This window comes from Vicugna pacos, chromosome 35 (assembly GCF_048564905.1).
Source record: "Vicugna pacos chromosome 35, VicPac4, whole genome shotgun sequence".
NCBI classification, from domain to species: Eukaryota; Metazoa; Chordata; class Mammalia; order Artiodactyla; family Camelidae; genus Vicugna; species Vicugna pacos.
Genome location: NC_133021.1, coordinates 32,386,201 through 32,399,807, shown reverse-complemented (window position 1 = coordinate 32,399,807; position 13,607 = coordinate 32,386,201). Strand labels below are relative to the sequence as shown.

The following is a 13,607-nucleotide window of genomic DNA, read 5'->3' as shown; positions in this document are numbered from 1 at the left end:
GGCTACCTCTGCCAATTTCCTTCTCCCTCAGTGCCTGGATGTATACCATCCATGCTTTTCCCACCCAGAATTTAAGCCAACTGAGTTATCATTAATTTTAAATTTTTGGTGTTTTAAAAAAAACTTTTTATTTTGAAATACAAGAAGTTACGAAACAGTACACAGAGTCCCGTGAACCCTTCACCCAGCTTCCTCTAACGATGACATCTTATATGACTGATGTAAAATAGCAAAACCAGGAAACTGAAGTTGGTATAACACTGTTGACTTGACTGTAGAATACTGGGTTTTTAAAAAAGCACAAATCTTTTGTAGTCATAAAATCATACTTTGAACACAGATAACATATGTCTTGATATATTCGGTGAGGAGGTTGACAAGGAGTATAAAATACCCTCAAAGCTGTAGCTGGATGTGAAACACCGAGGGGCGATTTTAAGAGCGTGGTCCCAAGGTCAGGTTTGTGCGGTAAGGAAGGGAAAGGCCTGCAGGCGTGGAGCAGCGGCGGACTGGGCAGAGGGCGATGGAAACTTGGTGGAGAGTCAGCAGGACTTGAGTTGTGACTATTCACCCAGAGCCAGGCGGTGGTCACTATAACTTTCCTTACACCCAGGAGATGGGTAAGTCCCCTTATTTGGAGATAAGTATAGAAAAATAATGATTTTTTTCAAACAGACTTTATTTTTTCGAGCCGTTTTAGGTTCACAGCAAAATGGAAAGTGGAGGACTCATATACCCCTGACCCACACAGGCACACCCTCTCTGTGATCAACGTCGCTCACCAGGTGGTGCATTTTCACTAAGGATGAACCTACAGGGACACATCACCATCACCCAAAGTCCACGGCTTACCGTGGGGTTCCCTCTTGGTCTTGTATAGTCAGTGGGTTTGGACAAATGGTTAAAGACGTGTACCCACCATGATGGTGTCATACAGAGTAGTGTCACTGCCTTAAAAATCCTCTGTGTTCCACTTCTTCCTCTCTCTTTCCCCCCCAGCCCCTGGCAACCATTCATCTTTTTACTGTAGTTGTATCTTTTCCAGAATATCCTAGAGTTGGAATCATACAGTCTGTAGCCTTTTCCGACCGGCTTCTTCCACTTAGTAATAGGTACTTCATGTTCCTCCATGTCTTTTCATGGCTGGATGGCTCATTTCTTTGTAGCACAGAATAATACACCATTGTCTGGAGGTGCCTCAGTTTATTTATCCTTCACCTACTTGAAGGACATCTTGGCTGCTTCCATGTTTTGGAGATCAAGAATAAAGCCACTGTCCCCCTCCAGGTGCAAGTTTTGAATTGGATTTTCAATTGGCCGATGTGGCATTAGGTGGACGTCCATACCTGTCTTCCCATTCATGTAGGAGTGACAAACATTTTATTTTAAAAACAAAAAACAGAAGTCGCCTTCTCCCCTTGTCTTCGGACAGGATGGTGAGGTAAGGGTTTATTTCAGCCTTTTATTTGGTGTCTCACTTCATTCTCTCAGACACAGGATTGTTCACAGGAGCAAATGACGACACTTCGTGTCTAATTAGCAACTTCTGATTGCTCTCAGCCTGCCACGGCGTGTTCCCTCTCTCCTTCTCTCACTGGGGAGGAGGTGGGTTCCAGCATGGTTTCCCTGTTCAGTCTGGCGAGCTGGCCGGGGATCGTGGAAATGGGGTTGCTTTTGGCTGTCGTTAACAGCTGCATCGGGGAGCAGGGGTGACTGCTGGAGGACCTTGGCTGACAGAGGGACCTGGGAAGAGAGAGGTCATGGAGAAAGCCCATTTCCCCAGTCCCTTCTGAGTCCAGCCCTAGCTACCAGCTTCTCCCCTGTAAGTCAGCACCTCCGCCAGGCGCTTCTGCTCAGGGAGGCCTTTCTCTGCTCTTTCCGGCCAAACTGCCCAGCTGTTCTGGGTAAGATGGTCTGAGTCACAGTGTGGTCTCTCCACCCCCCCCCCCATCAGGACTCCACTCAGCACCCTGGAGTTAGGCTGTGGCCATCATAAGTCCCCTGGGAACTGTCCGCCGTCTGTGTCAAGTCCAGGCTTGTGTAACTGGCTGTGTTCTTTGACCTTTGACCTAGTTCTTCAACTATATTCTCTAAACTTCCATTTACCCATTTAAAAGGATGACTAGGTTATCTGGAAGTTCCTTCTAGCCTTAATAATGCCTCGGACCATGGGTCATAGAATCTCCCCGCTAGTCCTTGGAGCTGTCCTGCCTATAAAAATGCCACCGTATCAGGGGCGTTTTCATGTTCTCTGCTGCCTTTTCTGCAGGATGGCGCTCCTGATCACCAGGCCGGGGAGCTGGTGAAAGTCCTAGATAGTTGGGTATACATGGGTCATTAGGAAAATTACGGAAAGAAGTGGATGTCTAAACCAGTAATGTCTGAAAAATACACTCCTGGAGTTCAGATGTAGTTGAGTTGTTTGTAAATGGTTTTGCAATGAAGCAATTTTCTCTTCCCTAAGGATGCTACCCTAATGTACCATACCTGAGTGTTGTCCTAGCTGCCCCCTCCTTTATTTTCAAGTGTGAATTCATCCTTGTCCCCCACTCATTCCCGGTTTGTTCGCGACTTGATAGCAGAAGTGGGAGGGAGGTTACAGGACACTTCAGTGTGCTGGCCCCCATCAGGTGCAGGATGTGGTGCGGGAGAGCTCAGTCTCTGCCCTGCGGCGATGGACTGGACGCCCAAGGCCCTGGGGCGTTATTGACACACAGGCAGGGGAAGGTGCCAGGTTTGCACCTGGAGTGCGAGCGCTTAGCTGGAAGTACCGTGGGACCTCAGCTGCCTGTGCCTTCAGACACCTTATCCAGATCAGGAGACTGAAGATGTGCCTTCACCGGTGTGGATGGCTCTACCCCGAGCTGAAACCCGCGGTTGTTTGCAAGCTTGGAGGGGGAAAGAATGCAGCCTGGCCCTTTGCCCTGCCCCTCAGCGTGTGCAAAGACTCGGTAGGCGAGCAGGCACTCGGGGACAGGGTCTTCCCGCGAGAGGGATGTGCAGGCAAGAAGGGGTGCGGCCGGCCTCACCCGCAGGGCCACCGCTCCCCCACCCCAGCGGGCAGGGGGCAGCAACGTTTCTGGCCGCGCAGGCGCTCGCTTGCTGTTATTTTCCTCTTTGGATCAGCCCACTCTTATTTCAAGAGTGGAGTGGGACGCTCCCTAGGGCGTTATAGGGTGTCATCTCTGGCATTTGCTCCCGCTGCAGAAAAACAAGTCCCAATGCAATGCACTCGGGTTTCTGAACAGCTGCCCGAGCGCCGAACTCCGAAACCAGACAGTCAGCAAAGCTGTCAGGAGGGAGAGCAGGGACTCAGGGGAGGGAGGTGGGGGTGGAGGGTGCTCGGGGCAGGGTCGGGGCTCGGGGAGTGGGGGGAGGGGGTCAAGGGCACCCATTTGGTGGGCGACGCCAGCCTGGGTGCGGGCTAGGGTGTGGGAGGGAGAATGCCTAGGCTGGGTGGGGTGCCCGGAGTGGGGGTCGAACTGGGGGTGGTGTCGGGGTATCCGCTGGGCAAGCCATGCTGGGCGCTCCTCGCCCCTGGGTCTGCTGGGGTGCGAGAAGGGGGGATGCTCAGGCTGGAGGGGGTATTCGGAGTGGGGGGCGGGGCGCGGGGGGAGAGGGTCAAGCGTACCCACCCGGTGGGCGACGCTGGGCTCCCCGGGCCCCTGCGCGGTCTGGGATGCTGGAATGGGAGAGGCCTGGGCGGGGCGGGGCGCCCCGAGGCGGGGGTCGAGGCGCGGGGGTGGGGGTGCTGGGTACCTGCCCGGCGGGCTACACTGGGCGCTGCCGGCACTTGGGCTGGCTGGGGTGCGGGTAAGGAGGCCGGGGAGGGGAGGGGAGGGGCGGGGCGGGGCGGGCGGGAGGGAGCAGCTTGCCTGCCGCCAGGGAGCGGGCGCCGTCCCAGCCGAGCCATGCGGTACGTGAGCGACGTGTGGCGGCCTCAGCGCCGACTGTTCGGCGGCGGTGTGGGTTTCAGTGAGCGCCGCCTCCTTCCAATCACAGCGCAGCGCCGGCGCGAGCTCTGCACCTCTGCAGGGCCGGGCCGCGCTGCGCGCTGGGGCATCGCGTGCTGCAGTCACAGCCACGTAGTGCCCTGTGCCGGCGGCAGTCCCCGCTCAAAGCACCCCAGATCTTCACGGGGCGGCCACTGGCCTGACTATACGACTGTCACATGTGGCGAGCTGATGCAAAGCTGCGAGGACTGGGGAGGCAGAAGGGACACATATACCAAAAACTGGAGAAGAAGAGATGCAATAGGGCTGTACCGGATAAGTCACGGTCTTAAGGGGTTTGCACAATCAAGGTGCCGCCTCCCAATAGTTATTCTGGGGTTTGCAGGCAGGTAATAAATTGCAGATCGGAATGGGGTCGTTTTATTTACTCTTCTACTCGGAGAGATAAAGGTATATTGAAAATATTTTAATTGGTGACCGAGAAAACCAAGTTGCTGCATTCCCTTTCTGTTCGGCCTCCGGGTCTTTCCCGCCCCCTCCTCGTGCCCAGCATTCCGGGACCCGAGTTCTAGGTCTTGGGGGCTAGGTGTTGGGGGAGCAAGTCAGAGTTTCTAAGGTATTCAGGGAAGTGGGCGGGGTGAGGACGAAGGACCAGGGCAATTCCCTCCTTGCGGGTGGTAGGGGCCATTGTGGGTGAGACTCAGGTATTATCAGGGGGTACCTCTGGCAAGGAGTGACCCCAGAGGCGCTCTCAGCATCCTCCCTGTGGCTTCCCTCTAGGGTAGCAAAGACACCCAGTCCCGGCAACCTGTCTCCAACCTTAAACCTAAGTCCGGGTCTTCACCCAGAGCTGACCGGGAGCGCGTGTTAAGAATGAAGAGTATTGAGGTCCCACTCCCAGAGAGGCCGAGTCAGTGGGATATGTTTTAAAAGCAGCATCCAAGGTGACTCAGCTGCGGGGCCCCACGGATCGGACTGTACGGCACCGCCCCTTTCCTCTCAGCACAGCTGAGTGATTATTCTGGGAAGGTTGTGTGGATCGTCTTCAGGGAATGATAGAAGGAAACTCGCGGAGTAGGACTTTAAGCCAGGGCTGGTTTGGGGTGTCATCTGGTAGACAGCATTAGCGGGGCGCGTAGCTGTCGCCGGCCTGCAGGGGGCGACAGCACGCTGCCTCCTGGCTTGGCCACCCTCCTCCCACGTGAAAGGGGGCTGGAACCCGAGGAATGCGTCCCCGCCCCGGGCTGACGTGTGCATCGCTGCCGGCCCCGATTCTTAAAAGCCCAGGCGGAGCGCTGGGCATCCCAGCAGATCCGAAGAGGAGGCGAGCGGGCGGGGACCACGGCGAATTTGAGCCGGCGCACGGGGATCGCGGCTGTCACTGCGCTCGGAGCATTCCGGGGCTTCCCGAGTGGACGAGCTCGGCCCTGCGGGAGCTGCGGGTGCAGCCCCAGTCTCCCGACCTTTTCTCAGCGCTTGTGGAGCCTCACGCCCCGGGCGAGCGTTCGTGACTTAGCACAAAGCACGTTTCCAAAAAGCCGCGCTCTCGCGCACACACTCCCACCCCCTTTTGTCTCGGGGGTCGACAGGCCGCTCTCCTTCCCAAGTCTGAATACTTCACGTGGGGCGGAGGGCCGCCGAGTCTCGGCTGGGAAGATGCCCTTGGAGCTGACTCAGAGCCGGGTGCAGAAGATCTGGATCCCGGTCGACCACCGCCCCTCGCTGCCCAGATGTGAGTGCGGATGCGCGCGGGGCCGGAATGCAGGGGAGGGCGCGCCGCGTGGAGAGCGAGGCCATTGTGTGGCGGGCGCTGGCGGGGTGCTTTTGTGCCGGCTCCCCTCCTCCGGCGCGCTCGGGCTCGCCGGGCACCGCCCTCCACGCCGTCCCCGCGGCCCGGCCCGGGCGCCCCCCGCTCCTCCCCGGCAGCCTCGCGGAGGGGCGGGGACGGCGCGGACAGGACGCCGGTGCTGGCGCTGCGTCTCCCTTGGCCGGCGTCGGGGGCGCTGTGGCCCGGCCCGCGGTCCTCGCGGTGCTCCGCTCGGCTGGCTCCGGGAGCGCAGAGGGACCCGGAAACGGCGCGCCCGGGGCGGGAGGCGCAGGGCACAGCAGAAAGCCTGTGCTTCGGGGACTCCTGGGAAGGGACGCCGGCGTTTCCCCGGCCCGGGCCACTCTCCCGGTCGCCCGCCGCGTCTCCTCGGGTCTCAACCCCGTTTCTCTGTCCATCGCTATCTCCTCTCCTCTCTCTGTCCCCCTACCTCCTTTTTACCTCTCTTTCCATCACCTCTTCCCCCCTGTATATTTCTCTCTCCTCTCTCTAGCTCTGTATTTCCACCCCATCTTACTCCACCTTTGTATGTTCCTTTCTATATATTCCCATCCCCTGTTTCCCTCACCTTGTTCCTATATATTTATAATCTCTCTCTACTTCTCTTTATATCCCTGTCTTCTCTCTCCTTCTGCCTGACCCCCTTTCCTCTCTCTGCTCTAGTTCACTTGCTGGGGGACGACCAGAGAGAGCTGTCTGGAACCAAGCCTCCCCGCGGGTTTTTGAGAGGGTCTGTTGATCCGTGACTGCACGGTTGGCAGCGTTTCCCACGTGCGCGTCCCTGTGTGCGCGCCCCCCACCCGCCGCTCTCGCCACCGCTTGGAATTTACTGGCAGTTCACCTCCCCACCCTGTCTGTATGTCGTCGCCCATTAATGCTTTGGGAAGGTTTACCTTGGGCTCTGTCCCCAGCTAGGGAGAGAGCCACCTCTTAAAAGGGTGGTTCCAGTGGTTTGAAGGAGACACCACTCCTCCAGGGAACCTGCCCAGGAGCCCATCAGGTGGACAGTCCGAGACAGTGGTGAGTGTTTCGCTCCAGGTCAACTCAGGTTGCCTGAGAGGTAAACACGGGATTGCAGGTGCAAAACCTCCAGGTGGCTTCTAGGCATCAGCAGTGCCCAGGCGCCAGGTGGCCTGCTGGCCTTCCCCGCTGCCACGTTTCTCAGGGGATGGTCACCAAGGCCACGGTGACAGCTCTTCTCCCCAGGCTTTGCCCAGGTGTGAATCACTTCCCTGTCCCCAGCCCTGTCCCAGAAGGTGGGGAGAGTTGGCCTTGTGCTGCTCCTGCGTCATCCTGGTGATGGGGACCTGGCAAGGTGCTCCCCACACCGGGGGCAGCTCCTCCACCAGTCCCACCGCTCAGGTCCGGTGGCCACGGAAGCCTTAGGGAGAACTGGGCTTCTTGGCAAGGTGGCCAAGGGCTGGAAGCCTTGCAGGTCTGTGTCATGCTCCCCAGCCCTTTCAGGTATGCTCTTAAATAGCTTGCTAAACAGGCTGACCACGGTCTGGTTGTATTTCTGTAAAACCTATTGGCAGCGAGGAATGCAGTGCCTTCAATCTCAAGGGAGATTTAGAGGATGCAGACAAAGCCCCTCCCCTTTTGACTTTTGAATAAAAGGTATTTATGGAGCAAGCACTTTGCAAACTGTAATGGGTCAAATAGAGGTTTGTTCTCTAAATACCTGTATTTGCACTTATGTGGGCGCAAATGCACACACACATTTAGTAGTCCCCTGGGGTTCGTGGCAGGGCGAGGACTGGGAGATCCCGCAGGAGGGCCCTGAGATTGACTGGCATTCGCTCAGTCGCGTGATTCTGAGACACAAGTGTGTAGCTGCGCTTCCCGGCAGGCTCCTGAGACCCATCCATTAGATCCTATCAGTCTGCACGTCTCACACGCAGATGGGAGATAAGCTGAAAAATCCGTGTGGGAACAATTCAGAGCGGGGTGGGGGCGGGGGGCGTGGGGGCTGGCTAAAGCTGATGGATTAAGTCTCTGGTCCCCGCCCACTCCTGGAAGCCCTGAGTGCTTCTGGGGTTACATTTTTTCTTACAAAAATACCTGCACCCTGGTATTTATTGCTTACATGCCCTGATTTTAAATAGTGGTATTACCCTTGGTTTGTATAGTCACGGTTGTCTCTCATCCAAGAGAAAGGAGGGTATTTCTTCCTAGCATCCTTCCTGATTCTCCCCCTCCCCCCCCCACCGTCTTTAAAGGCATTTGGACCATTGGACGGATTTTCTCCCTCCTGGACCTGTTACCATCTTTCTAAGTGACGTCCTAGTTGGAGGTCTACAGCAGACTCCTCTGGGACTTGTCAACTAAGAGAGGGCATGGGAAACACGGCTGTTCACGTACAAAGAACAGTAAAACAACCGGAAGCCCCAGATTGATTAGTTTGGTGGTATTTCTGCCTCTGAAGCATCAATTGGGTGCCCCGTTGCTGCTCCCTCATGGTGGTTAACTGCTTCTCACAAAACCTGCGGCTTCCTTCAAGTGCAAACCGTAACTCGGGGAGACTTACCAAGTTGGTGAATCAGCTAAATAAACGAGGAAGTAAATTATAACCAGAAAGAGTTGGTGGGCCTTTCTGTTCACCCTCACACAGCTGAGCGTTCAGCGTGCCCGTCCCTGCGTATTTGGGATGTGTTTTCCCTTCCTCCATGTGCAACCCAGGTTTCTCATCTATAAAGGTGGTTACATACTGTCTCCTCGTAGAAAGGGTTTCATCCCAGAAAGGGCTTAGCCCCCTTGATGGTTTTCCAACTTAAAGAGGGAAGGTCAGGGGATATTCTGGAGAAATCCTGATCTTATCTTTGGGGCGGCATTATAATTTATCGCAGTGATTCTTGGCCCTGGCTGCCCATTAAAATCGTTTGGGGGAGATTCTGGGGGAAAACAATCCATGCTGGTGCCCCACACCAAGCTACAATTGCTGCAGGTGGAGCCTCAGATTCCTGTTTTTCAAAAGCTCGTTAGGTTTAGCCGCTGGTTGAGAAGCACCAATTGAGGACTGAGTGCGCGAAGGATTTCAGGTGAGAAAGGCCTACGTGAGCCCCAGATGTGCCCCTTACAGCTTGCACGGGGGACCTCCTGACATGTTGGTTTCCGCGTGTCTGGGATGCTGAAGCTGTCATGACCGACACTGACGGAAGCTGCTGAGGGAAGCGTCTGCTCTTCCCTTGTGGTTGATCCTCCCAAGAGCTGTGTGAAGCACCCCTGCAGTTCAAAGAGCCCAAGAAAGCAAGTCACTCGTCCAAGGCCTGAGGACGTGCCGGGGCCTGACTTCGAACTCTGCTTGGCTCTAGACCCTCTGGGCCACCATGCTGTTGTGTTGTTGACTGATTTGCTAAACTGCCCAGTCCCTCACTGGCTGGCAGAGACCAAGTAGGGTTGGGAGGGCCGTTTGCTGCACAAAGATTCACTAGGCCGTGAGTTAAAATGTGCGTGCGAAGTAATGAACGAGACTGGCGTCCAGCGCATGGTACAGAAGAGCTTTTGAAAGAGGTTTTGCTTAGCTGGGTCCTCTCCACCCCGCAGACTCTCAGCCCGCCCCGCCGGGGCGAGCTCACCTAGACTCTGGTTCTTACCATGAGCTAAGCAGACCCTTTGGCCTGATGTGATCCCAGGAGAGGGTTTGTGTCCGGTGAACCAGTCAAGTTGCCCACCATTGTGTTCTGGGGCTGCACGTGGACCCGTTTCGCAGAGAGCCCTTCCCAGGTGGTGGCATCACCACAGGGTCACAGCAGGGCTTTCTGTGCAGCATTCGGTTTGCCCTTGCCTGCGGGGGAGCAGGTTGCCATGGTTACTGTAGACATGCAGCCATGAAACTTCCACCGGGCTGTTCTGGGCACTGACTCCATCTACATCTGCAGCTTGGCCATCTGTCTTCCATTAGTTCCCCCGAAACTTGTTGTTGAAGAAGAGCTTACCTGCTCGTAGAAAAGAGCGTGAGTGACATCTTTTTGAGGTTAACATTTTGGAGCATCTCTGGGTGGAAGAAAGCTTGCAGTAGGTTTGGGAGCAACAGCAAAGTCTCTTTCAACGGTTTGTTTTATATTCTGAGCCTGAATTGTGGAGTCAGGACGGTGGGCGAGAACAGCTGTCGTGCCTGCTGTGGCAGTGGGTGACATCAGTCAGGGAGGATAGCAGCTCAGTTGGGGAGTAGGGCTGGAACTGGAACCCTCGAATGCAGCCTCTGTCCAGGATCTTCAAACAATTGCTTCCTGACCCCTCTGACATCTGTGTATCTCCCTATCCACAAGTGCTGTTTGGGAAATCTTGTGTTAAACTCCATACTTATTTTCCCCAATCCCTGTGCTGTCAGGGAAGAAGAGGCAGAGGCAGAGCTCCAGGCAGGAAGGTATGGGAGTTGAGAGGGTTTAAAAAGTTCTGCCGAGAAGAAGAAACTGAGGGTCAGAGGGGAACTGAGGCAGGAGCAGGTGATTATAGGATCATGAAGGCACTTGAGATGAGCTGTGAGTTTAAAAAAGAAGGAGGAGGTGGGAGAGGGTATAGCTCAGTGGTAGAGTGAGTGCTTAGCATGCACGAGGTCATGGGTTCAATCCCCAGTACTTCCGTTAAGTAAAAACAAATAAATAAATAAACCTAATTACCTACTCCCCCCACCCCCCCAAAAAAAGAAGGAGGAGGGATGAAAAAGTAAGACCCGAAGGTTTAGCCAGACCTTGTGTGTCCCTGCTCTCCTGGGGACCCCAGAACGCCTGGGCGGAGGGCCAGCTGTAGCCACTTTTGGAAGACCCCCTGGCAGCTCTTTGAATCTCATGCAAGAAACCAAAGGACTGGGGGAGTGACTTCTGCTTTGCCAGATAAGGGAGTAATGCTTTATTTGGGTTTGAGTTTCAGTGTGAATTTTTGGCTTAAGATACTTACTCTGTCGTGTCTTTATGGTTTTTCTTTTCCTCACAAAGTGTCTACTGCCGGAGGAGATTTGCATATATGACGAGTGGGTAGAGAAGTAATGCCCCATTTGATAAATCAGCCAGCCTCTGTCTCCGCTGCCTTGGCATGAGTCCCACAGAAGTATTCCATGCGTGTGCACAGCTGAGAGTGTGCGCGCGTGTGTGTGTGTGGTGTGTGTGTGTCTCTGTGCGTGTCTGGATGCTCTTGGGAGCAGCGTCACCGTGAGGACATTGGATGAGACCAGGGGAAAGCCGGTGGCTTGGGGGAGGGAGTATTGTTTCCAGGCACCAGCGAGGACACTTTTGCTTTCTCATGTGTCACCTGCAGCTGCCACAGTGCACACAGCAGGTATGTCTTCTGTCCCCGCTGGCTTTTGGGAAGGCTGCCTGGGGGACTCAGGAAAGCCTGTTGGTGCTTCCTGGACTGACTCAGGTGCCCACGCCGGGCAGGGAAATGCCTGCGTTTTCTAGGAACTTGTTTGTTCCCGGCCACTGGCAGCTGGGGAATCCCAGCCCAGGGTTTTCGTGGCTCCTAGGTGTCTCCTGGCCTCCCAGTGGCCCTTCTTTCTGCTCCTCACTCTGCATGGAGAAGGTTGCTGATAGTCTAGGGACGGGAGAGGAGGAATGGTCCCTGGATGTTGCGTTGCTTCCTCGTGTCCCCAGCCTGCAGCTCTGGGAGGCAGACCCTAGCAGGGCATGGTGGGTGCTCGGACACATGACCTCAGTTTGGTCACCCGGCCCAGGATGGGGCCGTGTTGGGGCATCCAGTTTAAGACGAGGCGCCTCCTTCAAGCCTGTGCCTGTCAGTGGCCGGGTGGCCCCCTCCGTCCCACTCGCGCTCATTTGCTTAGAGGGAGACAGAGCCCCCGTCTAACTGGGGTTTGTGGTGCAGCCTGAGTAGCCACGCGACCCTTGAAGCAAAAGGGAGCTGTGTGACCTGAGGGTTCTGGCCTCCAGGGGCCCAGTCTCGCTGGGCTGAGGTGGGAAATTTTTACAGCCTGTTGTTGGCTCTGCTGGGCGCCTCATTCACGACACTTCCCGTGTTGCTCTCCCCAGCCTGTGGGCCCAAGCTCACCAACTCCCCGACGGTGATCGTCATGGTGGGGCTGCCCGCCCGGGGTAAGACCTACATCTCCAAGAAGCTGACCCGCTACCTCAACTGGATTGGTGTCCCCACGAAAGGTGAGGCCAGGCCAGGGCTGTCACATCGCTGAGGCTGCCCTCCTGCTCGTCATCCCCTCCACCTCCACCCCCCCAAAAAAGGAACGGCCCTTCCCTCTCCAGCTGCGGGGACTGGACTTGCAGGACCACATGAGGGCGGGGCTGGCCCTGCTGGGGCGGGGGGCGCCTTCCTTTCTGGCTGAGCCGTCCACCACCCTGTACGCACAGCTTGCTTTGTATTGGGGCCTCTGCTCACTGGCTCCTCCCCACTGCCCTGAATCCTGCCCAGCTCAGCCCTCACCTCCTCCAAGAAGCCTTCCCTGACCTCCGTGGTCTGTGTGGATCTTTTCTTTGAAATTCCCAAAGCCCTTAGCAGTGACATTCCCCCACTGACCATTAAAAGGGCTCTGTACTGTTGACTATGTTTTTATGAACCTTCCCAACTACACGGGGGATGTCTTGAGCCTGGGGACTAATTTCTCACATTTCCTGCACCGCTCCCCCGCCCCCCCGTGCCAGCGCAGTGCTTTGTGCCCTGAGCGCCCAGTCAGTACCCAGCACCCAGTACCCATCCTGGATGCGGGCTGCTGAGCAATGCTGGGTCTAGGGGAGCCAGGCTGCCTTCAGGACGTGGAGCCCACTGTCGGGTTTCCAGGTCTTGCCAGGATCTTGTTCAAGTCGGCGTCCTGTGCTGGCTTGGCATCCTTTTCTGGAAAGCGCGCTCGTGGCGGGGAGCGGCCCCTTGCCGGCCGCCCGCTCAGGGGCCTCTCTTTCGCACGCAGTGTTCAACGTCGGGGAGTACCGCCGGGAGGCCGTCAAGCAGTTCAGCTCCTACAACTTCTTCCGCCCCGACAACGAGGAGGCCATGAGGGTCCGAAAGTAAGGGCCGGGCTGCTGGGCCTGGCGCGGCTTGGGGCTCTTTTGCTTTGCTCTTTAATGCCAGCTTGTGAGAGAGAGGGGGGCAGCCGGCCCGCGGTGTGGCCGCCAGCCACGCACCGCCTACCCCCGCCGGGTACCAGCAGAGCCTCCCGGCCTCTGAGACACAGCCTTCGTCTGCTCCCAGGTGGTCTGATTCCGCTGATGTGATACAGGCCAACAAGGTCTCATTAAGAATGAACAAAATGGTTTTCCTGGAAAGTCATGTTTACATCTGAAAAGGACTGTGTTTAAGCCCAAGCTGACCAGGGAGCCCCAGTGTGACGGCTGCATTTAGAATCACCTGGGAGCTTGACACGACCCCGGTGCCAGCCCCCCTGAATGGGTGCAGCGGGATCCGTGGGCAGGACCTGGGCATCCGTGTTTTGAAAGCTCCCTGGGGGGATTTCAGGACGCAGCCGGCACGAGACCGCTTCCGGAGGCTGCAGCCACATGTGGGGGGCTCCAGCCACATGGGCGCCACCAGCCCGAGCAGCTTGGCAGTAGAATCGTCAGTCACCCTGCTCGTGGGGGTGCGTGGGCTTCCCTCTCGGAGGGACCCGCTCTGATGCACTGGTTCTCCTTCTGTGTGTTGCAGGCAGTGTGCACTAGCTGCCCTGAGAGACGTCAAAAGTTACCTGACGAAGGAAAGGGGCCAGATTGCAGTAAGTCTGGGGAATAAGCCCCGTCTCTGATCCCTCCCATAGCGGCATGGGGCCCTGGACGGAGGGGAATGTGGGAGCGCAGACGGAGCCCTGAGGGGAGGCCTCACGTGGGGACAGGTGCCTCTGGCCTGAGCGGCAAGGAAGCAGGTGGCGAGGGCAGCAC

At 56.5% G+C, this 13,607-nt stretch overlaps 1 protein-coding gene across 5 annotated transcripts in view; it reads left to right on the top strand.

Moving 5' to 3' along the window:
• PFKFB3 (6-phosphofructo-2-kinase/fructose-2,6-biphosphatase 3) overlaps positions 1 to 13,607 on the top strand; it is a 71,224-nt gene that overhangs the window by 40,692 nt on the left and 16,925 nt on the right. The window contains exons 1-5 of one of the 5 annotated variants that reach the window (XM_072954875.1): positions 5,730 to 6,151; positions 6,442 to 6,798; positions 11,760 to 11,885; positions 12,647 to 12,743; positions 13,378 to 13,444. In XM_072954875.1, the coding sequence (XP_072810976.1) occupies positions 11,801 to 11,885; positions 12,647 to 12,743; positions 13,378 to 13,444 (249 nt within the window). In that variant the 5' untranslated portion in view covers positions 5,730 to 6,151; positions 6,442 to 6,798; positions 11,760 to 11,800. Of the gene's footprint in view, positions 1 to 2,576; positions 2,952 to 5,249; positions 5,686 to 5,729; positions 6,799 to 11,759; positions 11,886 to 12,646; positions 12,744 to 13,377; positions 13,445 to 13,607 lie in introns of those variants that run through there. The other 4 variants (XM_072954873.1, XM_031670865.2, XM_072954874.1 and 1 more) reach the window with 4 other exon arrangements.